The sequence below is a fragment of the Phragmites australis genome, chromosome 24, assembly GCF_958298935.1.
Source record: "Phragmites australis chromosome 24, lpPhrAust1.1, whole genome shotgun sequence".
Classification (NCBI taxonomy): Eukaryota; Viridiplantae; Streptophyta; class Magnoliopsida; order Poales; family Poaceae; genus Phragmites; species Phragmites australis.
The window spans coordinates 1,965,713-1,978,411 of record NC_084944.1 but is presented as its reverse complement, the minus strand read 5'-3'; the positions used below and the strand labels follow the sequence as shown (position 1 = coordinate 1,978,411).

The 12,699-nt window shown below is 46.1% G+C and overlaps 1 protein-coding gene and 1 non-coding gene across 2 annotated transcripts; one reads left to right on the top strand and one right to left on the bottom strand.

The window, feature by feature from the left end:
- The first annotated feature begins 2,731 nt into the window (after positions 1 to 2,731).
- On the top strand, positions 2,732 to 5,546 carry LOC133907496 (silicon efflux transporter LSI3). Its single transcript, XM_062349549.1, has 3 exons — positions 2,732 to 3,831; positions 3,953 to 4,142; positions 4,849 to 5,546. The coding sequence occupies exons 1-3, from the start codon at positions 2,860 to 2,862 to the stop codon at positions 5,124 to 5,126; spliced, it is 1,440 nt and encodes a 479-aa protein (XP_062205533.1). The 5' UTR covers positions 2,732 to 2,859; the 3' UTR covers positions 5,127 to 5,546.
- A 5,095-nt stretch (positions 5,547 to 10,641) lies between these two features.
- LOC133908111 (small nucleolar RNA Z247) lies at positions 10,642 to 10,780 on the bottom strand. The gene has a single exon (XR_009908083.1). It is a non-coding gene; the product is annotated as a small nucleolar RNA Z247 (small nucleolar RNA).
- Between the last annotated feature and the right edge of the window lie 1,919 nt (positions 10,781 to 12,699).

The window sequence follows — 12,699 nt, the reverse complement described above, 5'->3', positions numbered from 1 at the left end:
TGGTAGGCACTGAGGAGTGGAAGAGCAAGGTGCGGATGCAGTCGTTAAGTGTGCAAAGAACACGTTCGGCACGACCATTCTGTTGGGACGTATATGGGCATGTAAGACGGAGAATTATGACGTGGGTGGAGAAAAATGACTGAGACGTGTGATTATCAAACTCTTTCCCGTTGTCCATTTGAAGAGCGACAATGGGATGCTGAAACTAGGTGTGGACATAAGCATGGAAGGAGATAATGAGAGGTAAAACATCATATTTGCGATGTAAAGGGAATGTCCAAGGATAATGTGAATAATCGTATAGAATAACCAAATAAAATTGGAACCCTGAGTTACTGATTATTGGAGATGTCCATACATCGCAATGTAGAAGCTCAAAAGGGAAACTAGCAATATGAGAGGAATTGGGAAAAGACAATTGCACGTGCTTGCTAATGCGACAGGCGTGGCACGTGTGATCATCCGACTTCTGACAAGAAAAATCAAACGAGTGCCATGTCTGGGGTGGCCAAGACACGCATGCCAAACATCGGTGGTGGTGGTGGTGTGGAGATTGTATGACGAGTTGATGGTGGTGGTGTTGGAGGCAGGAAGAGGGTAGAGGTCACCCGAGTTGTCATAACAGAGCAGCACCATCTTGATGCGAAGATCCTTAATGGAAAAACCAGCCGGGTCAAATTCCATAGAAACTGAGTTATCTTTTTGTTAATGCACGAACTGAGATTAAATTCTTAATAAGAGGCGGAGACATTAAGACATTGCTGAGATGTAAAAGGAGAATGTGCAGTGGGCAGAGAGACATGGCCTGTGTATTGTACAGGAAGAGATGCACCATTGCCGACTATGATGCGTGAGGGAGATGATGAAGGAGAGTAGGAAGAGGTGATACCGGGGTTTGAGGCCATATGAGACATTGCGCCGGTATTGAAATACCAGTCGCTGCAATTAGAGTACAAAGCGTTGGTCGACATCCCTTGGATGGCCGAGAATAGGGCTAGAGGAGCCTGCTGCAGGTATGACGGTTGTGAAGACATGTCAAGGTAGGGCGCCGGCATGTACGACACAGTCAGTGCCTGAGGTGGAACAATGCCAGGTCGAGGGCTGAGGAGGTTAGCAGTAGGGGCACGCAGCTAAGGCATGGACCATGCCTGAACAACGTCTATCCACTGGTTGTAATTGGAAACCCATGGTGACATAGGGGAGGCAGGATGACGTGGCGTGCCGCCGGTGTTGATGTTGTTGCGGTTACACCTGTCGTTCTTGAGTTTTTTCTTGGAACACTCATCGCCGCTAGGAGAGGAGACCAAGGTAGATCCCATAGCAATGGAGCCGGTGGTCGTCGTGGTAGTCAAGGACCCGGCCGCCAAGAGGGATGCCGCGGCCTCCATTTTGGCCGTGTGGTCGATGTGGTTCTCCTCCTGAAGGAGATAAGAGTGAGTGTAGAGAAATGATGGTGGCGGGACCTTGGATGTGCGGATGAAGATCACGTGACTAAACTAAGGATTTAGCCCACAGAGGGTGTTGATGATGAGCCCTTGATCGGTGACCGGCGCGCCGACATCACGCAGAAGGTTGACGAGCTTCTTGAGTTTGCCGCAGTACTCAGTGATGGTGAGTGAGCCCTGGTATAGGCTATGGAACTCTTGTTGGACATACACCGCACGCTGCAGCGAGTTGTCGAGGAATAAGCTGGTGATCGCCGTCCATGCGTTGTAGGCTGTATCGTTGGGTTTCTTGATGATGTTCATGATCTCGGATGACACTGTAGAGTAGAGCCAGGAGATGACGTAGTAGTCGTTTTGGATCCACTCGGCGTCGTCGCGGCGAAGCAAAGCATCCACGGTGCCGTCGGCATGATCCATCAAGCTAAACTTACGAAACATAAGATCGAAGAATGTACGCCAGTCGGAGTAGTTGCACTCGGCGAGGTCTAAGGTGATGGGCACATGAGTGCAAATATTCACCAGTTGGATGGACCGCACAGAGATGGGGATAGGAACAGCTTGGTTGGAGAAGAACAGATTGGTCGAGCCGGAGGGGGAAGTGGAGCTGTCGCCCATGGGAGAAAAGGTAGAGGAAGATTTGAGAGTAGTTTGATCTTAGAAACCTAATACCATGTAGAAGAGGAGAATTGCAACATACAAATTATATTCAGTATGTAGATGTATATTTATACAAGAGCTAGCTGTAACTAACAAGCTAATAGACAAGCAACACTCGCAACAGAGAGTTACGTGAACCGGTGCATGCAGATACTTGCGTGCTAGCTGGATGGATGACGTAGCACGCGTGCGTGATGGTCAATGCTGAATATGAGAACTCTATTAGGCTACACAGACATATAACTTATCATAACCGTTTATTTATATTAAGATTTGTGCCTAAGAAATACATAAAAAATCATGTAGATGAAAGATATGAATAACCAAGATAGACCATATATACCTAAAAATATATGGAGTTGTATTTCCGAGGGCACCCTGCATGTTCATACGTGCGTAGCAGTCTATATATAGTACTCTTATCATAATATCATATTTTTGATAATTTCTGCATGCATATTTGATTACTTTTCCAGAATAATAATTGTCATGAGTGGCATGTGCAATTCGCTAGCTTTGGCAGTATGTGCGTACATATATGCAGATCATTTGGTCTCGTTGAATTTGACATGGCAGTGTTGTAGCTAGCTCCTGCCTCCTAGTCCTAAATATTTGACGTCAGCCTGGAAAGCATGCAGCTCTCCTCTGGTACTACTTAAGGCTCAGGTGAGCCACCCCTCTGCTTCGTCAAAGCAGAGAGTTGCAGTGAGAGCAAAGAACTGAGAGTTGCCTCAAGGAGAGTAAGCAGAGATCAGCCATGGCGCTGGCTTCTTTGTCGAAGGTGGTGCTTGGTTCGGTTGCGTTCGGGGTGTTCTGGATGCTGGCGGTGTTCCCGTCGGTGCCGTTCCTGCCGATCGGGCGCACGGCTGGGGCGCTGCTGGGAGCGGTGCTCATGATCGTCTTCCACGTCATCAGCCCCGACGACGCGTACGCCTCCATCGACCTCCCCATCCTCGGGCTGCTGTTCGCCACCATGGTCGTCGGCGGCTACCTCAAGGGCGCCGGCATGTTCAAGCACCTGGGCGCGCTGCTGGCGTGGCGGAGCCAGGGCGGGCGCGACCTCCTCTGCCGCGTCTGCGTCGTCACCGCGCTCGCCAGCGCGCTCTTCACCAACGACACCTGCTGCGTCGTGCTCACCGAGTTCGTGCTCGAGCTCGCCGCCGAGCGCAACCTCCCCGCCAAGCCGTTCCTTCTCGCGCTCGCCACCAGCGCCAACATCGGCTCCAGCGCCACGCCCATCGGCAACCCGCAGAACCTGGTCATCGCATTCAACAGCAAGATCACCTTCCTCCAGTTCTTCTTCGGCATCCTGCCCGCCATGCTCGCCGGGATGGGCATCAACATGGTCATGCTGCTCTGCATGTACTGGAAGGACCTCGAGGGCGCCTGCCCCGATGAGGTGGCCACCGGGAAGGAGATGGAGGCCGTCGAGGAGGGACGGTCTCCCTTGTCGGTGCTATCTCTCAAAAGCCCCGCCGCCGGCAACGGCAACGGCCACGGCCACGACGCCGACTCAGTGATGTCAGAGAACATCTCGACCAAGCACCGGTGGTTCATGCAGTGCTCAGAGCACCGGCGGAAGCTGTTCCTCAAGAGCTTCGCGTACATCGTCACCGTCGGCATGCTCGTCGCCTACATGCTCGGGCTCAACATGTCCTGGACCGCCATCACCACCGCCATCGCGCTCGTCGTCGTCGACTTCCGCGACTCCGAGCCCTGCCTCAACAAGGTACGTACGTACGTACGCGCGCACGCACCTCGTTCTTCGTTAGTTCGTCCCGTGCTAGCTGCGATCGAGAAGAAAGACACGTGAAGGACATGCACGTATGAAGAGAGGTGCACGTATGCAGGTGTCCTACTCGCTGCTGGTCTTCTTCTCGGGGATGTTCGTGACGGTGAGCGGGTTCAACAAGACGGGGCTTCCGGGGGCCATCTGGAACTTCATGGCGCCCTACTCAAAGATCAACCACGTCAGCGGCGTCACCGTCCTCTCCGTCATCATCCTGCTCCTCTCCAACCTCGCGTCCAACGTGCCAACCGGTAAATTCACATGCATGCACGCACGCACGCACACACATATACACGTGCTAATTAAGAACGAAATTTAATTGAATTATATTAGGTCACTCCCAATATCTTATGTCTTAGCTGATGTCCAAGAGAGTAAGATATTGATATTAAAAAATAAGCTTTCAATACATGTATATATGTTTTTAGTTTGTTGAGGTCTACTAGACAATTAATATCTTACAATTGTCTAAAATTGCTCAAAGAGTTAGTGTTGTTCATAAAAAAACAAACTTATTTTCTCTTTCTAAATTGTTTACCACATTAGAATTTTACTTAAGTAGATACCTAATTAATATCTAAGACATAAGCGAAAGTAGAGCAATAGGAGAGATCTTGCCTCGTGCATGCACGTACAGTGCAAAAACCTAGGGTGAGAATTGCATTTCCCCAAGGACCTAACTATATATGGCAACGAAACTGAAAGCGTCGGCGAAATGGCAGAGGTTGCTAGAATTTTGGTGTTTATATCCTCAAAGATATCTTTTCAAAGACCAATGCAACTAGCTAGGAGACATGATCGAAAAATATCTAGTTTTGTCTGAGTGTGTCGTGGCCAACTCGTTAAGCACTAATGTTTAATTCCTTTGACACGATTGATATATGATTAACGGTGTCGTCTTGACGTGACAACTTGATAGTAATTAAGTTGTGTGGACACATGCATATATTTCATCAGTGCTGCTGATGGGGGACGAGGTGGCGGCGGCGGCGGCGACGATCTCGGCATCGGCGGTGACGCGGTCGTGGCTGCTGCTGGCGTGGGTGAGCACGGTGGCGGGCAACCTGTCGCTGCTGGGGTCGGCGGCGAACCTCATCGTGTGCGAGCAGGCGCGCCGCGCGCCGCGCAACGCCCACGACCTCTCCTTCTGGAGCCACGTCGTCTTCGGCGTCCCCTCCACGCTCGTCGTCACCGCCATCGGCATACCGCTCATCGGCAAGATCAGCGTCGACTAGCTACCACATCCATGGAGGCCTCCACGTCGTGCCATGCAGGCATGGCAACCGATCGAGCAGGCAATCTCAAGCGCTAGCTAGCTACATGCTTATGCATGTATGCATACGCTTCGAGTTTACGATGGATTAGTGCATGTTTCTCAAGTTATTTATATTTTCTGTACACGTATAGCTTTGCCCTGCTCTGGTCTGGGACAACTGTTGTAAGTCTTGACTAGCTAGAGCAGCATTGTCAGATGTTAAGAAAGGTGCAATGTGCTAATAAGCAGCTAGCACATGCAAGATCATCTGGCCTGTCATGCTTAACTAGAGTAGGGTTCCAAATTAAGATATGTAGTGATCACTAGTAGTGAGTGACCAAGTATATGAATTATCACATAGTTTCAAGTAATAATGATTCAAGTTGGCAGGGCTTTGTCTTTCCTTCCCTCTTCGCTCTTGCTTCTTGCAAATGTCTATGTGAGTGCATGGTATGCCTAGCTCAAATAATTGTTCATTTACATAGTACTGCTCTACTAGGTTTTTATTAAGGAGATAAAAAGATGCATGTGTCTGCTTAGTGGAGAGTGAAATCACGGTCACCCAACGTCGTAACAGCTTCGCCTCCTTCAGGCCACTTGCATAAAAAGGGAGGTCGGCGTGCTGGTCCCTTCTTTGCATTCCACTCGTTTCTTACATCTTCTACACACTGAAGGGTTAACATATTGCATATGGTTTTGGAAAGGTAGCATGCAGAAGTACTCGGTGCTATTTTCTGGAGTACAAAAGGAGCTTATAAAAACACGGTTCCTATATTTCAGACACCTGAAATCTCCAAAAGATTTTTAGGGCCTGTGTGAACATGCTGTAGTCATTAGGGGAGGGGGGGGGGGGGGTTCGGGGTGGCTGGTTAGGGGTGCATGATTTAGAGGGAGGCTGGGGCGGTGGCTTGGCAGTGCGGTGAGACGACTGTGGCGGCGCTGATGCCGCAGGCAGCAGATAGGCGATGGGAGAGGTTGGCAGTGGAGGAGTGTGAAAATAGAGTGGTTAATGTGGCGAGGATGGCAGGTGCAGATCTAGGGACAGGAACGCTGTCGGAGACGGCTGGAAGTGGGCGAGAGGCGGGGGAGCGGGGTGAGGCGGGTGGAAGGAAGAAGAAGGCGTCGAGAGGAAGAAGAAAGAGGAAAGTTATTGGATGAAAATCGTGAGGCTGTGATTGTCGACTAAGAAAGAGACCGATTTTAGACACCTGATAAATAGCAGGTGCCTTATAAAAAGAAAGCTAAAAAGAGAAGGAAAGAGTACATGCACATTTCTCGTAATGTCTTACTAAAAGAATCTCCAATCATATATATAATTTAGCTTTAAAGTATTTTAAGTTTTCTTCTATATGTCTGCATGCATGATCATATATAGACAAGGAAAACCCCAGCCAGCTCAGGCGATTCGAGGTGGAAAAGTAGAGTTCGTCATTTCCGGCTGGCTCTGGTCCCTTCCCTCCTTCTTCGGCTTGCTGCCGGCGTCGCTGAGGGTGAGGGACCGTGTCCTTGTAGAGTAGTAGTTCCTAGGTTAGTTTATGTTTGAATAATTGAGCTTGCACGTCGTCCGGCGATTGTGGGTGGTGCTCTGTGTAAAATTAGGTCAAGTATAGGTACCTCGTCCATACCCACCTACATGTTAAATAGGGTCAACAACAGCCGCTGGTGTGGCCATACAAGAATTAGGGTTTGTGTATAAGATATACATCTTTCCATACTTGAAATATGCACAAGATCTAGATTTCCATACATTTAAACTAATGTATCTAGCTATATCTTCAACGGCCTCCCTCAATCTTAACTTCCTAAGTTGAGATTGCGCCTGAACTCCATCAACTGGCGAACTGATAAAGGCTTGGTGAAACCATCAGCAACTTGATCTCCTGTTGGCACAAACTGAATATCCAGTAATTTGCGAGCAAAACGTTCTCTCACAAAATGATAATCAACTTCTATATGTTTAGTTCTTGCATAAAAAACAGGGTTAGCTGATAAATATGTAGCACTAATATTATCGCACCAAAGATGAGCTGTTGAAGGATGCACTATACCAAGTTCATTTAATAATGTTTGTACCCGCATTACCTCAGCTATTGCATTAGCTAATAATTTGTACTATGCTTTTGTACTAGATCTTGACACAATTGCTTGCTTTCTAGCACTCCAGGATATCAAATTGGATCCCAGAAATACATCAAAGCCCCCAGTAGATCTCATGTCATCAAGGCAACTAGTCCAGTCTGCATCTGAAAATCCACTTACCAACATGGAAGATGACTTGCTTATCCTGAGTCCAACACCCAAGGTTCCTTTTAACATATCTCAGAATTCTCTTAACTGCAGTAAGATGTGATGAAGTGGGAGAATGAAGGAACTGACACACCTTGTTTACTGAAAAAGATATATTTGGCTGTGTCAAGGTTAGATACTGAAGGGCACCAACTATACTCCTATAGTGTGTTGAGTCCTTTGGCCGCAACATCTCTTCTTCTGATATTGATAATCTTTCTGAAACAGACATGGATGTACTTACTTCCTTGCATGTATGCATACCTACTCGCTTGAGTAACTCCATAGCATACTTCTCTTGTGTCATTAAAATCCCTTATGTTGTCGTCTTTACTTATATGCCAAAAAAGTAATGTAAATCACCCAAGTCTTTGAGTGCAAAGTCCTTCTCTAGGTCTCGAAGTAATGCTGAGGTCGCATCTGAAGAAGAGCTGGCAACAATAATGCCATCCACATAGACTACAACAAAAATAGTGAGTTTTTCTTTATTGTAGAAAAACAAGGGTGTATCTGTCTTAGATGGAGTAAACCCAAGTACTTGTAACCTTGTACTCAACCTGGAATACCAAGCTCTTGGTGTTTGTTTAAGGTCATACAAGATCTTATTTAACTTACATACATAGTAAGGCATAGACTTGCTTTCATAGCCTGGCGGTTGTCATATATACACTTTTTCCACCAGAACACCATGAAGAAACGTGTTTTGCACATTTAATTGGTGTAGACTCCATCCCCTTGAGACTGCAACTAACAATACAAGATGAATAGTAGCAGCCTTCACATCAGGACTAAAAGTATCCTCATAATCAATACCATAACATTGTTTAAAACCTTTTGCAACTAGATGTGCTTTATATTTATCAATAGTTATATCTGCCTTCTTTTTAATCTTGTAAATCCACTTGCAATCAATAATATTTCTCCCTTTAGCTGGTGGAACTAAGTGTTATGTTTTATTTTTCATAAGAGCCAAAAATTCATTATCCATAATCGTTTCCATCTACTATCTCCTAGTGCTTCTTGAAGGTCACTTGATTTACCAGTGACAGTAAAATTTCCATACCTCAACGTGCCATCAGTATATACTTTTGGCTTTCAAATACCTTGTTGAAGTCTTGTTGTAGGCCAGTTTGTTGCAGAAGGTGCATGCGCTGCTAGAGCCTGATCAGGGACGCCAAGCGCAGGATCTACTGCAGGCGCAGACGTGTCATACCCAAGCTCAGTCAAGGACGCCTGCCGCTCAGTCGCCTCCCTATCACATACTTGACCGGGTGCTCCTAGGATCCCCCGTTGCTGCTGGTCAGACGTGGCAGAAGATCTGCTTGGGACGCCGAACACGCTAGGCATCACATTTTCTCCTTCGCAGACAGGATCATCCTCGGTGCATGCGCCACCATGCATTGGTTGCTGTGCACACCATTCTCATGAAATATAGGTGCATGTTCTTCAGAGTTTTGTCCCTGTTCAGCATTGTTTTCAAGAGAAATTTCTGCAACATGCTCACAAGAGGAGTTAGCAGGATTTAAAGGCAAATTAATTAGAGATTGATCATCTACTTATACGCCCCCATGAGCAATAGATGATGGACTGTGAGAGGCACTAGACAAAAGCAAAATTTCATAGGTCAATCGAGCACCGACATTCAGATTGAGATGAACAAATAGGAAGATAGTTCCATCAAAAACAACATTGCGAGAAATATAAACACGACGTGTAGAGATGTCAAGACACTTAAATCCATTGTGAAGGGGGCTATATCCAAGGGAAGTGCATTGTTTAGATCGAAATTGAAGCTTATGGGAATTATAAGGGCGAAGGTTAGGCCAGCAAGGACAACCAAAGGTGCGAGGAAGAGTATAATCAGATTTGTCATGAAACAAGAGTTCCAAAGTTGTAGTGTTATCAACGACTTTGCTAGGAAGACGATTAATGAGATAGGTGGCATTAAGAAAAGCTTCATCCTAGAATTTCAAAGGCATTGATGCATGAGCAAGGAGAGACAAACTTACTTTAACAATGTGACGATATTTACGTTCACCCAAACCATTTTGTTGGGGGCATAAGGGCAAGAGACATGATGAATAATACCAATGAGCTGGAAAAAAGAATTCAACTTCTGATATTCGCCTCCCTAATCTATTTGCATAGCAATAATCTTTTGATCAAAGAGTCTTTCAATGAGATTCTGAAACTCATGAAAATGCTAAAAAAAACCTCAGATTTATGTTTGAGCAAATAAATCCAAGTGAATTTACCGTAGTCTTCAGTAAAACTAACATAGTATTGCTTTCTTCCAACAGATTCTGAAGAAGGACCCTAGACATCAGATAAAACAAGTTCTAAAGGAACTTTGGAAACACTAGAAGACTTGGGATATGGTAATTGATGACTCTTTGCTTGTTGACAAGCATCACACGCAGATTCTTTATTTGACCCACAAGAAAAGGGAAGGTTATTTTGGCTAAGCACTTGATGAACAATAGATAAAGATGGATGACCTAGACGACTATACCATCTTGTAGTAGATGGTTTGATGGCTCCATGGGCTTGCTTGCTCGAACTGGATGGAATGGTTGACAAGGGGTAGAGACCACCCTTAAATCGATTGTGAAGAAGGGTTTTCTTCATAGCCTAATCCTTAATAAAAAATAAATCAAGGTGAAATTCCAAGAAGGCATTATTATCAGTAGTAAGACGATGAACAAAAACTAAATTTGTGCTTGCTTTAGGAACATGAAGAACATTATTTAGATAAAGATCATGACTAGGGGTACGAATAGTACTATGACCAATATGATTAATTTTCATACCTACACCGTTAGCGGTGTAGACTTGATCATTACCATTGTACTTGTCTCTCACCGTCAGTTTGCCCAGCTCACTTGTAATATGACCAATGGCTCTGGTATCGGTATACCAATTTGTGTCAATACCGTACGAAGTGGTAGTAGACCCGGCACTCCTTTCTTCTCCTGTGAAGGACGTGTCAAATCTCTTGTAGCACTTGATGACGGTGTACCCAAACTTACCACAAAGTTGACATTGTGGTCTTGTGTCAGAGTTGTTAGAGTAGCTAGCATTGGATCTACCTTCACCATTGCCGCGACCTCGGCCTCTATTGCCACGGCCATGGCCTCTATTGCCGCGACCATGTGAGGAAGCATTGGCTGATTGGTTCTGTTGAATTCCTTGATGGAGTTCAAGGCGAGTCTCAAAGCCCACCATCTGGGCAAAGAGCTCGTCCATGGTGATGGGCTCAACATGAGTTGCAATGGCCGAGACCAAGGGATTAAATTCAAGGTATAGGCCGGAAAGGATATAGGACATCAATTCCTCATCATCAAGGCGGTTCACAGCTGACGCCATCTCGTCAGCTAGGGCCTTCATCTTGTTGACGTACTCTGCAAAGGGCATGGTGCCTTTTTGGGTCGTAGCTAGCGCAATCTGTGTGTTTATCACACGTGCACGGGATTGGGATGCAAACATCCCGTCAATCTCTTTCCACACCGTGGACGCACTCATGAGCGACGCCACTTGGGTGAGGATCTCCCTGGACAGCGACGAGAGGAGGTAACCCAGAACATGTTGATCCTGCGATAGCCACGCTGCATACGTTAGATTGGGAACCTTCTCTTTGTCGTCCTTTCCGCCATCGATCTCCTCGAGCGGATAAACCGTCGTGCCGTCAAGGAAGCCCATGAGTTGCGCACCGTGAAGAGTAGGAAGAACATGTGCTTTCCAAAGGACATGATGGTCCACATCAACTTCTATGTGATGAGGTGGCTGAGAGGAGATGAGGCCAAGGAAGAGGAAGATAAGGAGCTAACCATAGATGAGTTTAGGAGGAAATGACGGCTCTGATTACCATGTAAAATTAGGTCAAGCATAGGTACCTCGTCTGTACCCACCTACATGTTAAATAGGGCTAGCAACAGCCATCGGTGTGGCCATACAAGAATTAGGGTTTGTTTACAAGATATATATCTTTCCATATTTGAAATATGCACAAGATCTAGATTTCCAAACATTCAAACTAATGTATCTAGCTATATCTTGAACACTCTGGCTAGCGATGGAGGCGCGATGGCTCGGTGCGATGGCCAGCATCGATGACATGGAGGCGAGGTGTGGAAGGCGGTGTCGGATCGGTGCTACCGGGCGCCGGGCTATTTTGGGACGTCTCATGCTCTGTCGGGAGGGATCGTTCTGCTTCGCCACCGTCGGGCGCTTTGTCGTGCGTATGTGTACGCGTATGTGTAGGTGTATGTGTTAGGTATGTGTAGGTGTATGTGTGTGGCCTACCTGATCATCGTTGTACTGCCAGTAGTGCTGGGTTAAGTTTGTGCTGTACCTCTGAGAAGGATTGCGAGTTTTATATCTAGGTCGACAATGGGCTCGTTGGAGGCAATGGGTCTTCCTTCTGAGTTGTTGACATGTTCGACGATGCCGGGTTTGTTTTCGACCGATGGGATTGCCTGTAGAGTTTAGCATCTTTAGCATATCTTGGTTGCAGGATGTTTCTCGTAGTGGCTGTAAAAAATCTATTCACCTTTGATGGCCCTTTCCTGTCGATGCGGATTTCGGCTATGTTCGGTGACGATGGATCAGAGATAACACTCAGAGTGATGGTGGCTGGATCTGTGATTTCTTTGTGTGTTCTTTTAGCCTAGGTCCTGGTGGTAATATCTTTGTGATACCTTTGATCTAATGAAGTCACCCCCTTTGCAAAAAAAAAAAAGAAAAGAAAAGAAAACTTATCAAAGCCAAATGCCGTGTGGTGTCCTAGTCGGATGGATTGATCAGATGGTGGACTTTGACGGCCGACCATGCGTCAATGTTACGGCCTTGGGTGTGATGATTAGCTAGTGACACCGAGTTGAAACGACCCAAACAGATGATCTTTTGATCTTGTCAAGCTCAGCTACATCCATGTGTAGTGTATATATATAGCCAGATTAGCTGACTTAACTATTCACGAAAGTGTTTACCAGGACTATTTATTTATATTGAAATTCGTGCTAAAAATAGTAGGTGAAAAAAATTATAAGTTAGCTAAGAGAATCAACGTATAGATAAATATAAGGTGGAAGAAAGTGATGAACAATTAAGATAGCTCATATGTCCATAGCTTGAGTGAAGTTGCCTTACCCAAAGTGTTGAATCCAATTTTATTGTACTTCGATGAATCAATGTACCTGTCGATCTATAGTTTACTAACGACTAAGATATTTCAGCTTGGTGGATTAAGCTAGATATGGGGGAAGAAA